The sequence below is a fragment of the Hippichthys cyanospilos genome, chromosome 5 (genome assembly GCF_059441005.1).
Source record: "Hippichthys cyanospilos isolate Australia breed blue-spotted pipefish chromosome 5, RoL_Hcya_1.0, whole genome shotgun sequence".
Taxonomy (NCBI): domain Eukaryota; kingdom Metazoa; phylum Chordata; class Actinopteri; order Syngnathiformes; family Syngnathidae; genus Hippichthys; species Hippichthys cyanospilos.
In genome coordinates this window covers 15,250,660-15,270,907 of record NC_142373.1, presented here as the reverse complement: position 1 = coordinate 15,270,907, position 20,248 = coordinate 15,250,660, and the positions used below count along the sequence as shown (strand labels likewise).

The 20,248-nt window shown below is 46.2% G+C and overlaps 2 protein-coding genes across 2 annotated transcripts; one reads left to right on the top strand and one right to left on the bottom strand.

Annotated features, from left to right (window-relative positions):
* Positions 1-219: 219 nt before the first annotated feature.
* On the top strand, positions 220-10,370 carry dnajc10 (DnaJ (Hsp40) homolog, subfamily C, member 10). The gene is made up of 25 exons (XM_088416086.1): positions 220-337; positions 1,632-1,890; positions 2,628-2,790; positions 2,863-2,913; positions 3,292-3,374; positions 3,447-3,578; positions 3,985-4,078; positions 4,146-4,223; positions 4,292-4,335; positions 4,414-4,479; positions 4,711-4,776; positions 4,844-4,933; positions 5,435-5,545; positions 5,627-5,741; positions 5,811-5,938; positions 6,230-6,346; positions 7,071-7,172; positions 7,245-7,305; positions 7,382-7,476; positions 7,548-7,681; positions 7,766-7,819; positions 8,373-8,520; positions 8,596-8,718; positions 8,797-8,904; positions 9,158-10,370. The coding sequence occupies exons 2-25, from the start codon at positions 1,654-1,656 to the stop codon at positions 9,167-9,169; spliced, it is 2,412 nt and encodes an 803-aa protein (XP_088272212.1). The 5' UTR covers positions 220-337; positions 1,632-1,653; the 3' UTR covers positions 9,170-10,370.
* A 2,305-nt stretch (positions 10,371-12,675) lies between these two features.
* frzb (frizzled related protein) lies at positions 12,676-17,904 on the bottom strand. Its single transcript, XM_088416005.1, has 8 exons — positions 17,549-17,904; positions 15,938-16,186; positions 15,015-15,050; positions 14,885-14,941; positions 14,718-14,783; positions 14,142-14,346; positions 14,006-14,069; positions 12,676-13,346 (listed from the first exon to the last, which is right to left on the bottom strand). The coding sequence occupies exons 1-8, from the start codon at positions 17,757-17,759 to the stop codon at positions 13,287-13,289; spliced, it is 948 nt and encodes a 315-aa protein (XP_088272131.1). The 5' UTR covers positions 17,760-17,904; the 3' UTR covers positions 12,676-13,286.
* Between the last annotated feature and the right edge of the window lie 2,344 nt (positions 17,905-20,248).

Sequence of the window (20,248 nt, the reverse complement as noted above, 5' to 3'; positions counted from 1 at the left end):
GAAAAAAAACGTCGGCGCTCCATAGTTGGTAAAGTAAAATTGTGACAGTTTGAACCCAACAGAAATCATGTATTGCCACACAAATTCAAAAGATTCGCTTCTTACATATAAAACATAAATACTTCTCACGCTTTTACGTTGATCAGTTGATAATTTCTGCTCTCGGTAGTCCAATTTCATTTATTCTGAAATTCATTGAACGGAACATTGAGTGGGTGGCATTTAACTTGATGCCGGCGAGATCCGGATGTTGAGGAGGATTTTCATTTCTTCCAGACTGACTTTTTATTTACTTTTAGAGGTTGGGACCTTCAACGGCCATACATCTTCAATTTAGGTAATCGTGCATAACTTTATATTCTGTAAAATGATACCAAAAAATGTCGTCGGTAAACAACCAGATCGCTTTAGTTCAGGACGAAGCCGAAAAGCTAATTAACCTAGCTCAATATTAAATATGTGAGTTTACAGGTTGCCAGTCTTGCTCTTTTTTTCTAGGCAAAATACTACTCCTACTGAGCTGTCTTATGTTTAGTGTGTTGTTACTTTTTAATCTTCAAGTCGCCGGGAAATGTTATTTATAAGTGCATTATTTTTCCAACTGTGAACTTATTTGTAACAGTTCACCTTTGCTGTGAATTGTAAGCAGGTGATGTACACGTCAGGTGTGTCCTCGTGAACTTGCATTGCTAACGCCATTTGACACACATGCTATACATGCTTTCCACGCTGAACAAGGCGCATATAACAGTTCACCACCTACAAAAAGTTCACAAATTCCTTTGTCAGTTTTTAGTAAACAACGTAAATATAATCACATTCAAGCACGATGATTTTTGCCTTAGTTTTAAGAGTTAAGGAAAAATTAATAAAGAAGCAACCGTTCTGTTTGCAGTACTAGTCTTTGTATATTTTAAGCGTTTTGGTAGTCCCTTATTCAATCATCCATCCATTCCTTGCTGGTGCCTATCCCAGCTGACTTTGAGCAGTAGGTGGGGGACACCCTGAACTGGTTGCTATCCAATTGCAGGGCACACAGGTACGAACAACCATTCACGCACCTGATCACACCTAATATGTCCAATACACCTGCCATGCATGTTTTTGGAGTGTGGGAGGAACCAGGAGTGCCCGGGGAGAACCCACGTGGGCTCAGGGAGAACATGCAAACTCCACACAGGAAGGCCGGAGTGAGGCGGATTTGAACTCTGGGTCCCTGAACTGTGAAGCAGATGTGCAAACCACTGTTTCACTGAGCCTTATTCAATCCACAGTATATTAAAAATGATTTGATTTAATTGGCTAAATACTTGGTTACTTGAAGTTTATTCTGCCAAATATTGAAATTGGCATCAATCAAAAAATACCCATCGGCTCTCCACTTTCCACCTTCAAATATTTCCATATGACAGACTCGATCATTGTTACATGACGCTAACCTTACGTTAGCTTCAGGCATCAAATCCTGACGAGTGGACTTCTGTCTTTTACAATGTTATTGAAGCGGGAGACTTCTCCCCCCACGGAAGAACAAAAGTACATTTAGGATCATCCAGTGTGCTATTGAGCTAAAGTCAAATGAAACTGTCATCTCCTCAAAGGCGTCATATGGGCTTTTCTTTGCCTCTCAGTTGTCCAGCTCCAGAGTGCTCAATGGCAAGACAGCGAACACGGTCCACCGGTTCAACGGGGACACGCGCGCCGAAAGCTGGCTGCGTCGGCGCACTTCTAGCGCTGCTGTTCCTCAGCGCCACCCTGCCGACGGTGTCTTCGGGAGGGGCGGGCCAGGACTTCTACCAGCTCCTGGGCGTAGGCAGGGATGCCAGCACCCGGCAGATCCGACAGGCCTTTAAGAAACTGGCCCTCACCATGCATCCCGACAAGAACCCCGTGAGGAACACCTATTCCAAAATGCTGTCTAAATTAAGCTCCTGAATTCACCTCAAAGTAGTTCCTTGACACCCACATGGAAGAAAAATGGCAGCCAAGCTTTGTTGAAATGAGTTTTCAGATGACTCAAACCTATTGCCTTGATTTAGAATATGCCACCTGATGCTTTCTATTCATACTGTTAATGCATTTTTTTTTTTTTTACATGAAGCTCCTCATCAATTTCTTGTTACCAAAATAGTCAGGAGTCCCGACTAAATGTAGCTGCTCAGTTCACAAAAGATGCCACAAAAGGAGCCAAAGTAATTCTTGGATTGATTTGGCCTGAGCAAAAAGATTGACCAAATTTGAGCATGGTGTGGCTTCCCCTCCAAAAGTACCCGACTTGCTGAATAAGACAATCGTGAACCGCCGCAAGAAAGTTGTACTTTTGAAATGAACTTCCATCTCATCTCAAAAATGCAGATTAAAAAAAAAAAAGAAAACTTATTATGGAAAAACACATTTTCTTGTAACAATCACATTTCACACAATCAAGTAGGAATTTATTCAACTAAAAAAATAATGGTCATATTTGTCCTCACATTTCGGCTTATTTACCCCAAAAATATGAATTCATTCTAACATTTAGACCACTTTTGAATAGCTTTGGCATTTAGATGTACACAGTACTTCGGATTGTGTGGCGATCCTTGAAAACCTATCGCAAAGGCCTCGCTCTCCCAAACTGTGGGCAGGGGGACGCCTCGGCCCACGACAAATTCCTGCTGCTCAACCGAGCCTACGAGGTGCTGAAGGACGAGGACATGCGCAAGAAATACGACAAGTATGGCGAGAAGGGGCTGGACCAGCAACAAGGGGGACGATACGAGAGCTGGAATTACTACCGTTACGACTTTGGTGAGTCCGCTCCGAGCTGCCCTTTTGCTGGGCCGGGAAAATCCTAACCGATTAACCGTACGTTTTGGTCAGGCATCTACGACGACGACTTGGAGATTATCACCCTGGACAGTGGAGACTTTGGTAAGACGCCTACAGGACAATTGGAATGTATTACCATCATTACGCACAGAATTTTGAGCGAGGCGAGGTTTATTGGGAAAAGTGAAGAAAGCCTTTTCGGATTTCCATGGTCCATTATACCGCAGACTGACATAGTCAGGAGCATTTGTCTGTGGACTCCTCCTTTGAACTTATTTTTGAGTACAGTCCAAGGCTGATCTTGTTGTTTTCTCACCACTTTTAAGCTTTTATTTAAATCAAATACTTAGATGGAATCCTTACACGCTTTAAAAAGTCAAGCTTTCGCTCTGTTGGACGTCAGTGCGTGTCATTAATTTATGCCATGATGATTACATGTGCTGACTAATGACTGCGTTTATGTGCGTGCTTGCTGTTCAGAGGCGGCGGTGAATTCCGGAGAAATCTGGTTCATCAACTTTTACTCCCCACGGTGTTCACACTGCCACCAGCTCGCTCCCACGGTATCATTGACGCTGTAAACGCGCGCGCGCACACATGCACAAAGTGACGATATGTATGCGTGTGTGTGCCAGTGGCGGGAGTTTGCCAAGGAGATGGACGGCGCCATCCGTATCGGGGCAGTCAACTGCGGCGATAACCACAACTTGTGTCGGCGCAAAGGCATCAACAGCTACCCCAGCCTCTACGTTTTCACAGCCGGACGTGTATGCCCCTCTTCACCACCTCATCTTCTTCTCATGCCTCAGTACTTGCCATGGCAGCCATGTTTAAAAAATGTTATTGGTATCAACTTGGTATATGTGATTACTCAAGGGTTGCATAAACACGTTGGTTTTGGTCTGAAAAAAAGTGGTAGGGAACATTCCTTCTGGTGACCTTCATCATGGTCACATTTTATATGCGCGCCTCATATTTTGCATCTTCTTCATTTCCTCATGTCCTTCACTCATGTTCCTCACATTCCTGGTTTTTCTTATTCTCCAGTTCCTCAAGTTCTTCCTGTATTGATGTTATTCACATTCCTTATGTTTGTCCTCCATTCGCATTTCTACCTTTCGTCTCTTGTCCTGGCAAGCCATCGACGTTCCTCACATTTGCCTCATCCATCAGAAACCTGAGAAGTTCCACGGCGAGCGCACCAAAGACAACCTGGTGGCCTTCAGCATGCAGTTTATCAAAAGCAGCGTCCTCCAGCTGTGGCAAGGTGAGCGGAGCGCGTCGCCGGACCTTCGTCGATGACGCGTCGTGACCTACGCGGGTGTCGTTGCCAGGCAACGTCTTCAAAGAGATGGAGAGTGCCTTCGCGGCGGGCATGGGCTGGCTCGTCACTTTCTGCGCGGACACGGGAGGTAATGTATGCTAGAGCTTAGCCCATAGCTTAGCGTGCGCTGATGACGTGCCTCTGTGACCTTGACAGATTGTCTGGAGCACAGGACGCGACAGAAGCTGGCGTCCATGCTGGTGAGGATGGCGGGCCCGTTGCCCATTCTTTGAAAACAACGCAAATGCTGAAAACACCGCACGTGCCTGTTTGCCTAGGACGGCCTGGTGAGGGTAGGCTGGATGGACTGCAACACGCAGCCGCAACTCTGCCAGAGTTTCCAGGTAAACCATGGATAGGTAGCCCAGTCTCACCCCGAGTCTAAAATATGCATGGCAGTTTCAATGAAGACTCCAAATGGTCCATACAGTAGGTGACAATACCGGTTTGTCAATTTATGCACTGCCACCACTCGAAGGCACGGGCTGCACGACGTGTGGGCCCCTCAACAGGATGGTTTGGGTTCCGCGTGGATTCAACCAAGAATAACAGAAGCATTTGTTTGTTGTTGGCAGGTGACAGGCGGAGCGACTGGCCTGTTCCCGCCTGGGAGCGCTCTGAATAAGGAAGGCAGCGTCCTGGTGAGCGTGGCGTTCGCACGGTAGCATTAGCGCAGACCTGAGCGCCGTGTGTGGTCTGTGCTTGCAGTGGCTGAGCACTCTGGACAGCAGGGAGATCTACGCTCAGGTGCTGCGTCACCTGCCTGACTTGCAGCTGCTCACCGCGGAAAACTTCCACGTAAATACCAGCAGCTTCTTCAGAGTAAACAGCTCAAGATGGTCCGTAGCACTTTAGTCCCCACGTCCATGCTGGTACTCGTGTCAGTCTTCAGTCAGGTCCTCAGCCGCCATAACATGAGTACCGTCCATATATCGAGGCACGGCCACGAGCACTTGACACACAACGTAGATGTAGAAAAAATTGGGAGCCGGCGAGGTTTAGCACTCTAGACTACATGCTATAAGATCAAGTCAAGCAGTGATGCTTAATCTTAGTCAAAGGTTTCAAGTCAAAATATGCATGAAACATGTAATGCATTCTAATTGAGTAGGCACGTCTACCTTTTCCTGAGAATTTATCTCAATCAAATGTATAATTCAGATGAACTGGAAAAAATGCAAGTGACGCAGGAAAACCTGTTAGTGTCGGAGGCTGGTAGCTACCACCCTTTTATTACCCTCTGCGTCGGTCTGGGCCATCCGCACTTGAGACCAATTTATTTCCCCCCCCTGTCTTAAGTTGAAGCTGGCCCGCCATCGCTGGCTCCTCACCTTCACCTTTGGAGAGCGCGGGGAAGGCTTGGACGAGTACAAGAAGCTGCAGGCCTTCCTCCGTGACGACCACATCCAGGTGGCGCTCCGTTTCCGCTTGGCTTTTGCTCACTTGCTCGCGATCCCAGTGTGACCTGCGCGCGCCCACGCGTGTTTTTAGGTGGGCCGCGTCGACTGCCTTGCGGACTCGCAACTGTGTCGGTCCCTGTACATCCACAAAGCCTGCGTGGCAGTCTTCAAGGGCTTGGGGGTCCACGACTTTGAGATCCATCACGGTCTGTCCTCGCGGTCGCTGTTGCAGCGGGCTTCCTCGTATGCTCACCCGCGACCTTCTTCCCCTGCAGGCAAGGATGCCGTGTACAACGTGGTTGCTTTCGCGCGGGACAGCGTGCGGGCTCACGTCACCACGCTCAGGCCCGACAACTTCCCCTCCGACAGGAAGGAGCCCTGGCTGGTGGACTTCTTTGCTCCTGTAAGAGACAAGAGAAAAGGCTGCTCCTTGGAGGGAAAGGCCAAACAAAGGGCTTGCCCGTATGCGACTCAGGGCCCAGGGGCAAGGGGGGAATCAAGTTTTAGCATTGAGCCACAATGACACAACCTCAAGTACGGAAACGTATTTGCAGATAGGCCCGTCCAAACTGTTTGCCTTTCTTCAAATTTGACTCACACCCACACACACACACACACTGTCTTCACCTGGGTGGGACACTCTTACTTGTCACAGAAGAACGTGCGGTAAGTCATTTTGTGCTTGTGATGACAGTGGTGCCCCCCGTGTCGAGCTCTGCTTCCCGAGTTGAGGAAAGCTTCCGTCCAGCTGGCGGGTCAGATGAAGTTCGGCACTTTGGACTGCACCGTGCACCAGGACCTCTGCTCCATGGTGAGTCTCGCCGCTCTGTGCAAATCTCTCGTCGCATCGAATCGAGTCAAGTTATTTTTGCAACCACCGAACGTTTTCGATGTTTTGTTTGATGGAGCAGATGCCCATTTAGTTTAATGGGAAAAGTTAACTTGAGTTAGATGAGGTCAGATTCAGCTGATAACTTAAGGTGCCCCTCTGAATATATGCATGTTTTTAAATTTGCGTTCTAGTTATGGGTTGATTAGGCATTATGGAGTCAAATAAATACCTTAATCTCCTAAATTTGCTCACATTGGTCCCACACGGCAGACAACATTCGTTTCCCCTGGAACTGCTCCATAATCCACAAGCAACCGTGTGATTTGGATCTTTTCAGCGGGTGCGTCGCATTGACAGACGCACTTCCCTATAACCATGGTTTGGCGCGTTTTTGACTTGACGCAGTTCATGCATTGGTCATGTGATTGTCTTGTCTAATGCGGGGGATGTTTTATAAGCTCGGCGCATCAGTGTTGCCGGACCCATGTTTTTTTTTTCATTTTCTCCATTTTAACCAATTCTTTTTACAATAACAAATACTGAATTCATTGGGACAATTCTTTTTGACTTTCCACTTTTTCTTTGATGTACTGCAAGCTGCATATTACATATGATTTAAAAAGTTGTGAAATGATGTGCACAGTATTTTGAATTTATGGATTGATAGTGTGATTTCTGCCATTGCCCACACTTGCGTTGCCAGTACAACGTGGACGCGTACCCCACCACCGTCATCTTCAACGGCTCCTCCGTTCACGAGTACGAAGGGCGACACTCGGCCGAAGGCATCCTGGAGTTCGTGCAGGTGCCGCCTCCTTTTCGCCACCCATGTCAGAAGGACGCGCTCACCCTCTGCTCTTTGTTTCTGCATCCTTAGGATCTGGTCAACCCATCTGTGGTGGTCCTGGACCCTGCCGGCTTTGCAGACAAAATGACAGGCGAGCGTAGCGCCGTGTCCCCCGCGCGGGCTCCCGCCTGCCATCCCGGCCTCACGTTCTTGTCTTTGCTCTTCAGGTTTAGCCGAAGGCGAAGTATGGGTCGTCGATTTTTACGCCCCCTGGTGTGCTCCCTGCCAGGCCCTGATGCCCGAATGGAGGCGCATGGCGCGGGTACAAACACACACGCGCAGACTCGGGACTGTTGTTGCCGTCACTTGACGATGCGTACGCATGCACGCTAGATGCTGTCCGGACAGGTTCTGGTGGGTTCCGTGGACTGCCAGCGCTTCCACTCCTTCTGCCAAAGTCAAAACGTGCGCTCGTACCCCGAAATCCGCTTGTACTCTAGCGGCAGCAGGACAGCCTATCGCCACACGTACGCGGTCGGCCACGCCAGCGGCACTGCGGGCGACACCCGCGATGCCTGACTTCTCGCTTTTTCTCTTGCCTTCTTGTGTAGGACCTACAACGGCTGGCACAGAGATGCGCACTCGCTGCGAACCTGGGCGCTCAAGTAGGCTGCTGCACGTTATCAAACACACACACACACGTTATTTTCGTTTAATCCATCTTAATTACAAAACAGTATTCCTGAAGTAGGCTTCATTTTTTTCGTTGGTTTGCTCTCAGCAAGTAAGTAGGAAGTGTTGACCTGTGTTTTAATTATTATTTTCTTTGTTTTAGTTTATTTTTTGTAAGTATCAAGCCTTGTTTATATACTGCTTGTTTAAAAAATAGACGTCAGATCAAACATGAACAACAATCGTGATTAATAACAGTGATTTCAATATTGACCAAAATAATCGTGATTGTTATTTTGGGCACAATCGTGCAGCCCTAATGTCAAGCGACCCTCCACTTGTATTGTGTGAACTTATTTGCATTTCAGTTCCAACTGTGTGAGATCACTCATGAGTTGATGATTGAAATGGAACAAGTTCACCCGCTAGTCTTTTCGAAAGCGATTGGAAAATAATAAGCCCTTCTCCTAATTTCCATTTGTTGAATTCCCTTGTGCTCAACTCGAATGAATCCTTTGCACCAAAGACGTTTATTTTGCCTTGCAGCGCGTTGCCTCGAGCCTCACTGGACCTGACGCCAAACTCCTTCCGCTCCCTTGTGATGGAGGGTCGCGAGCCCTGGGTGCTGGACTTCTACGCCCCGTGGTGCGGGCCCTGCAAACATTTCTCCCCGGAGTTTGAGGTTCTGGCCCGGGTGAGTGAGACTCTCTTTTCTTAGCTCTCGCCTTGCCCGGTGCGGGCACACTCTCACGGTGGGTGTGATGGACAGCTTGTGAAAGGGGAAGTCAGCGCCGCCAAGATTGACTGTCAGGCTCATTATCAGACGTGTCAATCAGCCGGCATCAGCTCCTATCCCACGGTTCGCTTCTATCCCTACCCGGACGCCAAGAGGGTGAGGACGCGCACGCAAATTTGCCCACGCAAACAGACGCGCACGGCCGAACCAACCGCGACGCCCGTGTTTTGACAGGGGCCGCATAGTGGCGAGAACATCGACAGCCGCGATGCCAACGTCATTGCCGACATCATCAGACAGAGACTACGAAGCTCGTCGGCGCATTTGCGCAAAGACAGGAAGGTGAGTGACCGCCGCGAGCTCTCGTGGGTTCTCATGCGCTCACTCCTGCAAATTCAAACCTAGCAAGATGTTTTAAGCTTCTTTTAAAGAAGTGTTTCAAAGTGAATCTCGGTGTCCGGCTGAAGCAAGGGAGCATCTGATGACAGTCTACCCGTAGTATTATGCAAACCAAAAAAAAAAAAAAAGCTGTATAAGCACACACAGGCAACTTGTATATTGGTAATAACGTGTGACGCGGGCTGTGTCTCCTCAGGACGAACTCTGACCGACTCCATGGCACGCACGTGTAAACACTACCAAGGCACAGATGACACACTGGACTCTGTTATCGGCTGCTTCTGCCTTCTTTTTACTCCTTACTTTTTTCTTTTTTAATATGGATGTCTCTATGGTTGATATTTACTCTGTGAGATAAAACAAGGAGACACTGTTACACGCACAAACATACTCTATTCCTGAATGTACACAAACTAAAACCAAAAATTTTCCTGGCGTCGTCTTGGCTTGAAAATGATGTCACATATCGACAGAGAAGCAACAAATAGGTGCGTCAACTCTTTCATTTCATGTATTTTTATGTTCAGTTGAAAACATTTGAGACAAAAATCTACATAGCTGTATCAAAGCACATGACTTTAAAATTGTTTTTAGAGAAAAAAAATTATATATATATTCTTATTGGGTCACAAGCAGCTGTCAAAATGTGAAGTTTGACTTGCAAAGTACTCTTGATTGATGAAAACGTCGCAATTGTTTTATCAAGACAAATTCGTCCGCCCACGAACAATTTAGTCTTGTCTCGTTCTCGTCTGGATTTAGTCTGTACAGGGCTCTGATGACGTTCGTTATCGTCTTTTTTTTTCTTCTCGTTTTCGCAATGGACAAAGCGTCTGACGTGGTCATTTTCGTTTTCGTCAGGCTGCCCCCAGTGCTTGTGTGCATCTGAGCAACAGATGTCGCTGTTGCACTGGAATCACTCGCAATGGCACGTGGCACCTGACGGATTAAAATGTCTGCTGTGTGTGCATTTGTACGCCTGGACCATGACTCCTTTGTGTATGGGAATGTGACACGGTTTTTGAGTGTGTTTTGTTCCTTTGTTTGTGTCTCCTTATGCGTGTGTATTCCTGTCCTCTTTGTGTGTGTTTGTACTGTGTGTTACTGTGTTGTGTATTTGGCCTTGTGTGCATCTGTCGTTTTTTGTGCACGGGTCTACTTGTGTGTTTGTTTCTGATTTGGTGTAAAAGAATCCAAAGTATAAACTCTCTAAAGAGAGGAGGAGGTTAGAGGATTCGACCTTACTGTCAGCATTTTCCACCTAAGATGTGGAGGAAAACCTTTTAACTGGAAGTCATTAGAAATCATTTAAATGATTTAAATGACTCAGTACAAACGCGAATTGGTTTACAATTCAGAACGATTTTTGATTAAAAAGATTTGTTACGATTAAATGATTTCTGCTTCAGTATGATGTGCAAAGAATCATTTTTAGACTTCAGTCCACTTTGCAAGACAGAATTACACATTTTATTTTTTGTTTATCTTTTTAAATGTATTAAGTTTTGATTTGTAAGCAGAATGTCCTTTTCCACAAAAACAATATGTGGACAACTATTACTCTTTGAAGCTAGCTATAAACTGCGTAGCTTTTATAATATAAAATACAATAAAATAAAGTAAATAAAAGGTAGAACAAGATATATTGTCATTTCACAGGAAATTGCAGGTTAAAAAATATGTGAAAAATCGTCGCCCTTATGAAACATCTTATTCCTCATTACATTTATGACAAGATAGGAAACTAAACTTTTCCAAGTGAGCAGCTAAATTGAGAGTATGTGCAAAACATGAAACATTTGCCAGTTTGTTCATCTCTGATCTTATCAAGAGCATTATTACTCACAATTGTAACCTTTTATTTAGTACTCTATAAACAGTATCTTCATTTATTTACATGTATGTGAGTAATTTGTGAATTAATTTAGTTTGAATCCATTGTTTTGTATTTTCTCTTGTTTTTTTTTTATTTTGGGAACATGGTGAGAGAAAGGAAGAGTAAGAAGACTGGTGGAGACTGACCACAATTCTTGTCGTGGTTGATCTGTTTGGTAGGAAGGCGGCAGAAATATTAGTATGAAACCTTGCACTCACTTTCACAGCTGTTTGGCTGTCGTGCGTCACACAAGTTTGCAAAATGCGACAAGACTGCTTCCAATGAGGACGGGGCAGTTGAATTTCCTCCGTTGTTTTTGTGTGTCGTGCGGCCATGATTGACTTTCCAGAATAGGCTGTGTGCTGATGTTGCCTCCACATACACACACATATATATATATATATATATATATATATATATATATATATATATATATATATATATATATATATATATATATATATATATATGGGACTCTGAACAGTGAGCTGTACGCACTAACCACTCTTCATTCTGCCGCCAACGTTAGACTAATTTTTTTTTAAAATAGGTCAACTGTTTTATGGTAGTATTGTGATCATTACTACCATCGGATATGTTTCCTCAATACCAGAAGGTACGCCCATGCGCAAGCCAACACACCTTGGCGAGAGTGAGAAAAATGCTAGGGTTTAGCATTTAGCATAGAAGTACATCGGAATGAGCTTTTGCCAGACGGAAATATGTGGTCCACTTTGTGAAGCGCATTTATTCGCATTTATTACTTTGCGAATGTAATTGTTGTCGTAGAAGAAATCCGAGAGGCCTGGCCGGACCCAAATCCCGCTGGTATGCCTTGCCTGGCACGGACCGGGACTACTTCTCAGGTGCCGGCCACAGGCCAGGCATGCGCTCACATGAAATTGACACAAGGATGAGCAGAAGCAAGAGGAGGTGTGCCCGCCAGCGGCTCGGCTGTAAATCCCCACCAAAAACATTTTTTTTCCCTTGCTGGGCCAAAGCACAGCTGAGAAAACATGACAAGGAATGAAATGAAATGGAGGAGGATGTAGGGGCCCCTGACGCTGGATTTGGGCCTGTACACACACACACAAACACAAACAGAGCACTGCTGTTTGCTTAGCATTCCCTCTCGTTGACAAGTTCGCAAATATGTAGACTCGTGAGACTTCGTGAAGCAATGAAGCTCTGCAGTCGAATGGTTTGCACGTTTCAAAACTTCCTATTGCTCCATTAGCCTTTTGGAGCCATCAAGTGGTCCAGAAGCCCAAGAAGTCAACAGTATTGACAATTTTATGGCTATTTGTTGAAGAAAATGACATGAATGCGCCAGTAGCACTGTATGAACAAAATGCAAGTGTTCCGAAGTTCCCAAAATATAACACGGGCGATGTGTTCACTGACCACTCAAAATGTGGGAAATCGGAAACACGCTTAATGCAAATATGCATGACCGCAAGAAAATATGAAGGGTTCAGGAAGATTAGATCTTTTCTGTTTTGCTATAGGTTTTAAATTGTTGCCAAAGTGTTAGTGCGTCTTATTCACGGTAACATAGAAACATATCAGATTTTGACCCTTAAATTAAAGGTTTGTCTTATACACAGGTGTGTCTTATATCTGGCATTCCGGTTATTTGTCTTTTTTTTTCTTTAGAAATAATTGCTTTTCCACAATTTTACCTTGTTAGAAGCATTTAAATCCAAATGTTCGCAAATGCTCCTTTTTTGCCCAGGTTCAATTGTAACAGGAACCCAAAATTCACAAAATGTTGGGTTTTGTGAGTTTTAAAAATGGCAACTATTCTAAGAGACTTGGAAAGAAAACAGACAAACAAATTACTATTCAAAACAGAAGCATTTTTTATTTTAGGATTTTCATTTGGTTCTTTCAAAGTAACCGTGTCGTCGTCGTATGCTAAACCGAACCAATTTGAGAGCAGCATCAGTTCTTCGGTTTCGTGAGCAAAGAAAAAAAAAGGGAAAAGTACACTAGTGTGAGCTGATTCAGTTCTGTTCATGTTGTTCTGGCAACACAAGTAAGAACATTTCAACCAATTGAGTTCAAGAATTTTGTATGTTTTGTCGTTTTTAGCACATGGACAACTTGTCAGTGACATGAAAAGTCGCAGGAATTCCCTTAATGGCGGGAAAACAAAAATGAGCAAAGAAAACCAGAATCTGGGTGAGAAGCCTCTCTCTCTCTCTCTCTCTCGCTCTCTCTCTCTCTCTCTCTCTCTCTCTCTCTCTCTCTCTCTCTCTCTCGCTCTCTCGCCCTCAAACACACTCACTCACACACACACACACACTTGCAAGAACACTTTATAAGACTGCTCGCGCAACCAGGCACACAGACATACTCACTAAATGTGCAAAGATTAATGAAGTACATTCAGCTACTTGTGGTAGTGCAATATACACACTTGGGCACACGCGCAGTGGGCCCCATCTCAGTGGTGACTCCGGCGATGAGCTGCTCGGGCTTTCCCCTGCAGAATCTGATCCCACCGCTGCACGCACACAAAGAGTATTAAGCGTCATCATCATCATCATCAACAATAGGCAGCAATCAATTGATACTTATGTTGTACCGTATATAAAATTGAGCAAAATGATCCTAGAGCAGTGGTCCCCAACCACCGGTCAGTGGATCAAAAGTTACCAGGCCGAAATAATATTTTGGAACTTATTTAGTTTAACTGTTCATTCATTTGTGCTTTGTTTGGCTTGATTTTTGTTTTTTGGCGCCGCCTCTGGCCGCTGTGGATATTACATTTTGTAGTGAGAAGGATTGCAAGAAATACGTATATCTATTTTGCTATGATAGTTTGGGTCTGTCAAAAATGTAATCACGTACAAATCTAAGAAAATTCTCATTTACTTAGCTTCAGAATCAATTTAAATCATCTGGACATTGAATTGAATTGGAAAATTGTAATCAAGTCGAATTATAAAACAAAGATTCCCACCCCTAGTATACACCCTAAGTCCAGCTGTTTTTACTTGTCTGCATTGTAGTCTAATAGATAGGGCCAAGGTGGATCAGTTTGTCCGCAACTCCATTTTTGTACTTACGCTCACTCAGTTAGCTTATTCCGATGCTGTCTGATGGTATTCTTACACAACATGATTGGATTTTTCTCTTTTTTTTGTGGAAAGTGTGTCCAACCTTGACTTTGCGCGCCATCTTGTCCTTCCACTTCTGCGCGATGGAGCCGTCAATGAGCAGCAACCTGCAGGGTAGGCCGCGTTCCTTTCAGTCAACCACTCGCCGTCGGCGCCCAAGGCCGAGATAGGCCACACACCTGGACGTCTCTTCGTTCTCGTACCCCATGATGAGGTACTCGTCCCCGGCGGTGACGGGAGGGCATTGGCACGATGACGAGTAGTGAAGGGTGAGCGTCTCTCGGGGGATGTGCACCAGCGAAGACTTGAGCACCTCGCGAACCTCCACCACTGCCGTGGGCTCCATCCCGCGCTGGCGCACCTCGCGCACCCTCGCGCGGATCACTGCGCCGGTCATCCAGACACACCTTGCTCATCCCGCGGGGCAAAGGGTACGGCCGCCACGTAAAATAATATTCAGCAGCGCGCAGAATGTGGCACGGAGGGCTTTTTCAACCCCACCCCTCCTTGACAGGGTTGACAATCCAGAAAGTGTGCTTTTGTCCCAGGCGGATATTGCTAATTGAATCCCATTTTTGGAATCAGAATACCGTGTTTAAAAAGAATGCTGTGTTTCAACGAGTAGGGTTGCATCAAACATGTTAAAGCCAAATAAAAAGTTGGGGGCTTGACTTTCCTATTAATCCTTGCCACGGAAAGCCGGCCTGCCAAATAAGCCGACGGGGATCAAATGAGTGTGGCGAAAAGCAACTCACCGTAGTTGTAGTTGTTCTTCAGGTAGCTTTTCAAACCCATCTTGACAGTCTTACATTTGCAACGATCTGCACGCACACACGCACACGGGCATGGAGCGCGCATGTTGGCGAATAAACCCCCCCCCCCCCCCCAACTCCACCACTCCCCCGCTTAAGCGCAACTTTACCGGCTTCTCCTCTGCAGTGAAGGTTGTTGGCGTCCAAGGGAAAGTCAGGACTTGATTCTGTCAAGCAGAGCAGCCGGTGAGTTTATGTCACAAATTGGGACTTTGTGATTTGAGGTGTTTTTGAAGAGACCTGGGTTGCACCGGGCCGGGTCCTGGTAATACGGATCTGCAAACACACAAACAAAAATCCTCCGTGAGACAGACGGCCGACACCAAGCCCCTTGTTAACTCAGGCAAAGCTGATCAATTATTTTTTTACTTCATTGTTTTTTTTTTTTTACAACCGTTCAATAGACATTTTTTGTAGAAATTGAATTATTAACATGTTATTTTTTCATTGTTTTTATTTGAACAGTCAGTCAATGGGATTTTTGTCAAATCCTAAACAGGAGGGGCACTTTGTCACTGACGGACTGTCCGTCAGTCCGTCGTAGATGGACGCCCAGGTTGCCGACACATTACTGCGTTTCAAGACATGATGTTAACTTTAAGTGTAAGTTCTAAAATCGAAAAAAGAATTAGTGAGAGTGCAGACAGAAGTACACTAATGCCTGAAAAATGTCGGACTGGAAAAAAGTCAAATGTCGTCCTCTAGTGGTGGCGGAAGGTTTCGCAAAAACACACAGATGGACTGACGATAGAAGATTACAATTTCGCCTGGCTTGAAAACATGACGGACCAACGATGACGGAAAGGGGGCGGGGTTTTGATAAATGATGAAGGTTTTGTTAGGACTTATTTTTTAACTTTTTTTTTTAATGAACCTCAAATTTATGTGTGTGCGTGTATAATGTGTATGTTTAAATGTGCATTTATAAATACAGACTTATTTTTACTTGTGTTCACGTGATTTTACTTTTGGATCGGTGACAAATGTATGCTGTTTGAATTTAGTTCCTTTTTTTTCTTTTCCGGTGAAATTGTGGCATTATTTTTAACGAGACTCACGACTTGAATCTTTTTGGACTGATGAGCATCTTAGTTCTGCTTCTTTCTTTGCATATGTTCCTTTTGACAAGTTTTGAAGATCGTGTTTGCGCAGAAGAGCGTTACCGGCAGCGTCGGCTTTGACGATGGCCTCGGGCGAGATGCAGACGCCGCGGTCGTACAGGGGGAGCTCGCCGCAGTGGAGGCTGTCGGGCCAGCTGTGGTTGTAGCGCCTCATGACGGGCTCGCAGCCGCGGCGCGCGCGCTCGCACACGGCTTTGCAGGGCTTGATGGGCTCGTGCTGGAAGTCGATGGTGCAGATGGGTGCGTACATGGCGCATAGGAAGAAGAGCAGGTCGGCGCTGCAGCCCGTGCCTGCGGGGGAAGTAGGCACGGTATGCCACGTAAGTCGGCGCCCTTGACACCACCTGGTGCAATATGTGGCCAGGGATGCAGGCGGAGAACATAACGATGTTGCTTTGTCACTGCTCGTACTTTCCCCGAAAGCTTGTATCTCGGCGCGCTTTATGGAAACATGAATTCACAGTGCTGTGTGTGTGTCCTGAGCTCCAGTGAACCCTGGTAGTGGCTCACCGATCCAATACACTGTGATGAAAACGTCTGCCTCTCAATGGGTCAAGCAAGCTCTCTTGGTTTCCACGATTTGACCCGGAAGCCATCATGTTCCAAACTTTTGCCATAATTCAAAGTCACCTTGAGTCCAAGGCGATGTTTGCGCAGCCGAGGAATGTGGCCAACGTGCCAGCTGGCACCTGAGGTAATCGCTGACACAAAGGTGGATTAGTGTGTGACAGCATATAATGCAACGCCGTTGTATTTGATAACTGAAACGATAACTGAAACGTGCCTCTGCCGAGACGTGTTTCGAGGACCAAAAGGAGGAAAAGTCCAGTTTGCCGGAGACTGCCTTCATATATATATATATATATATATATATATATATATATATATATATATATATATATATATATTGTTTTTTTCAGCAATCTTTTTTTCAACTGCTGAAGAATAGCAAGCATATTTTTTAAAAAGAAAAGCAAAAAGATGACTAAGTAAGTTGTAAAGTGTGATCTGGAGCATGACCAGGAAGACTGTGCAGGACCAAAACTTGTTTGCTCAGATGACCCGGACGAAAACTACAGCAAAATGAAGCCACGAGGTTCATTGGACTAAAAGGAAGAACACCCATAACCACAAGATAAAGATGTGAACATTCGTGATGACACCCACTTAATTAAGACGCTGAAGACAAAACTTAAATGAAAAGGACTAGAAAGACTGCTAAGCAGAAGAACAAATTTGTTGTTTGTTGATTAGCAAGGAAGAATACAAAGAAGGCGACAAGGCACATCAGATTTTTGGTGACGAAAAATGAAGTGTAAAATCGAGACGAAAAGAGCCCGATTATCTTTATGCGGTATGTGGCTCAACCAGGAAGGAAGACTGGACCGAATGACTGGACTGGATGCCGAAGCTGACCCGTAGACAGCTTTGGACTTTGTGGGCCATTGGTGATGAGCTTTTACTTTGCGGTTCTGCGCTACGCCATGTGGCCACTAGATGTCACTGTTACGCATTCACATTCCAGCAGCGCTTCAAACGCGTCCTCGCAAACGAAAGTGGGCAATTTCGTGGTCCTTTTCAAGCGCGCGACGGAAGGAGCAAGCGCAAAAGTTAAGCTCTTGTATGCGGAGGCGAGCGGCGAGGCTTACTGACCCAGCAGCCCCTCGAACTGTTCGATCGCCAGCACAGCGTTGTCCTGCGTGCTGTGGTGCAGATGGTTGGGCATCTTGGTCATGTTCCAAGGCATGGAGCGGCACAGCGGGATGCGCACGGGCTCGCAGGCCGCCGCCCCCGCTGGGCGCGCCGGCCACAGCGCCGCGCAACAGGCGGCCAGGGCCGCCACTAAGGCTCCCCACCGCCTCATGGCCAGATGCCGGCGAATTACGACTCGGGACTCGTCGTTCGGTTGTTCTCCTCTCCTCTGCTTCGCTCCGCTCTGCCGGGCTGGCCCGGCCCCGCGCTGTCCTTATGGCCCGGCCAGGGGAGGGGCCCGCTCCTCCTCCTCCTCCTCCTCTCCTTGCAACACTTTCTCCTCTTCGGCCCAAGGCTCTTTCCTATACTGCCCTCATTCTCAGCCTTCCTCCTCCCCCCTCCGCTTATCCCGTCCAACTCTCCGCCCTCACCTTGCTGGTCTCTTTTCCTCACCTCGGTCTAATTTTAACACCCCCCCCCCCCCCCAACTTTCTTTCCTTCCCCACCGTCAGACTCTCCCCCTTTCCTCTAACCCTTTCCGGCTCAAGCCCAGCTGACTTTCTGATTAGAATTTTGTTCAGGCCACTCCACACAGACCTCTGGCCTGTTTTTTCCCACTTTTGTTTCTTCACTACCAAGATGTTTTTCTGACACATGGACTTAAACACACGTTGAAACCATAAAAATAAGTCATGACAACTCAATTTTAAAATATATTGCTTTAATGCAGGTCGGGGGTCACCATCCTCTGAAGTGTAACTGTGGTGTTCAGAACGAAACAGATATGGTTCATTAAACACACACACGCATCCATTTTGCTTTTCCACTGAGACAACATGCAGACAGCAGGGGGCAGCATTGTCGACAACCTGTCTTTCCTTCCGTTTTCTCCCATTCAACGCGTGCCATTTTTATAGTACAAACTGATCAAGCTGAGTCAGTGTGGAAATTTTCCAGAGTCAATACTGGTGTAAGAGTATTTGATGTGGAAAATTGCCGAACTGGCAACATGACCAAGACAATGGTGCCTTGCCTCCGCCCCCTGCTGGCAAGTACGGCTGTGCCCATGTTGTCTCAGTAAACGATTTTCTCGAGCCGTTTTAAGGTTCAATAGAACCAGTGAAACAAATTTGAAAGCTGTTTTCCTTGTGTGACATTACGGGTAAATAACCAAGTTTTTAGCGTTTATTGAAATGGGTGGTTGGATGGATGGATGGATGGATGGATGGATGGATGGATGGATGGATGGGTGGATATTCTCCAAGCGCATTGGAATGAGTTTTTCCAGGGCAAAATGTGGTCACTGCATTGGCGTCCTTGTGTGCCACGTGGTCACATTTTGGTCGCACCTGCAAAACAAGGATTGCCACACTGTAGTTTCCTCCTCTTGCCTGGCCTTCCATCTTTGTCTCTGTCACCTTGGTCCACTACTTTCTCAGCCTTGTTGTCTTGTCTTTCAGCCTGTCCGAGGCTGACCCTCTTGATCGTGTCCCTATTCTTGCCATCTTCACCTCCTGTCCACTTTCCTCTTTCATGTCTTGTCCTGAGGCCTTTCTTCCCTTCCTTCCTTCCACTTCACACAAGCTCCTCCCTGTCATGTCCTCAGCAAAACCTTCCTTCCTTTTTTCCTCCCATCCCTTCTCCTTTGTTTTCGTCACCCTTCTCTCCTTCCATGCCCCCGCTCCCCCTTCCCTAAGATGAAAGGGGTCATTTGGAGTCAATTTGCCCAAGTTCGCTCCAACACTCTTGCGTGTTGCATGTGCAATAGCTGTTATTGATCAAAGTCTCAAATGATCACTTCCAGTCAGAGGCAACCCGAGAGGGCTTTTGTCCAGGCGTCTGCGTGTTAACTCTTGATGCGCCTGACTGAAGACGTACACGGCTTCACAAAACAATGACGTCACGTGCCAATGTAACGTGAATATTGAAGTTGCTAAGTAACATAAAAAGCACGCAACTCAAGACGCTTGAACTTTTGTTTCCCGTCTTAACTGATTTTCAACATGGCCTTGTTTGCACAGTACTGCTTGAATGTGCAATGTAGCTCTCGTGATGCCACCTAGTGGCCTTGACCCATCTGGGAGCAGGACCGGGACCAGCACCAGGACTCGAGTATGTGACTTCTCTCAGAGTTCACGCAGTTTGTTTTTTTTGTTTTTTTTTTCCAAAACAACATCCCACTGGAGTCAAATGACAATGCGAAAGAACAGGGCTTTGGCCCACTTGTGCTAAGCGCTAGAAAAGGCCACTTCCCGGCATGCCGTGCAGATCTCATCCTTCTCTGACACGCGCCGAGTCAAGCTTGAATCCTAGTTTATCTACTGCAAGTGGGATGACGCTGCAAAGTGTGTGCGTGTGATAGCAGTAATGCTTGTCAGATGTTGCAGCAAGGAGCTTCTTGTGTTTGACTTGACTTCCTGCCAACACACACACACACACACACACACACAGTGGGTTTTCTGACTCATGTGTCAACACGCAGAAGGGAGCCCGTCAGCACTTTTGCCCTCTTTCCATCCTTCCTTCCTCCCTTCTTTTTGCCCGCCCGCATGTGTGTGTTTGTCATGAGGATGTTCTCAACTCGACACATTTATGTTCTTCCACTCCTCCTCCGCCTCCCTGAAATTCACCACTTTACTGCTTCGATGTATTTAGTAGGAC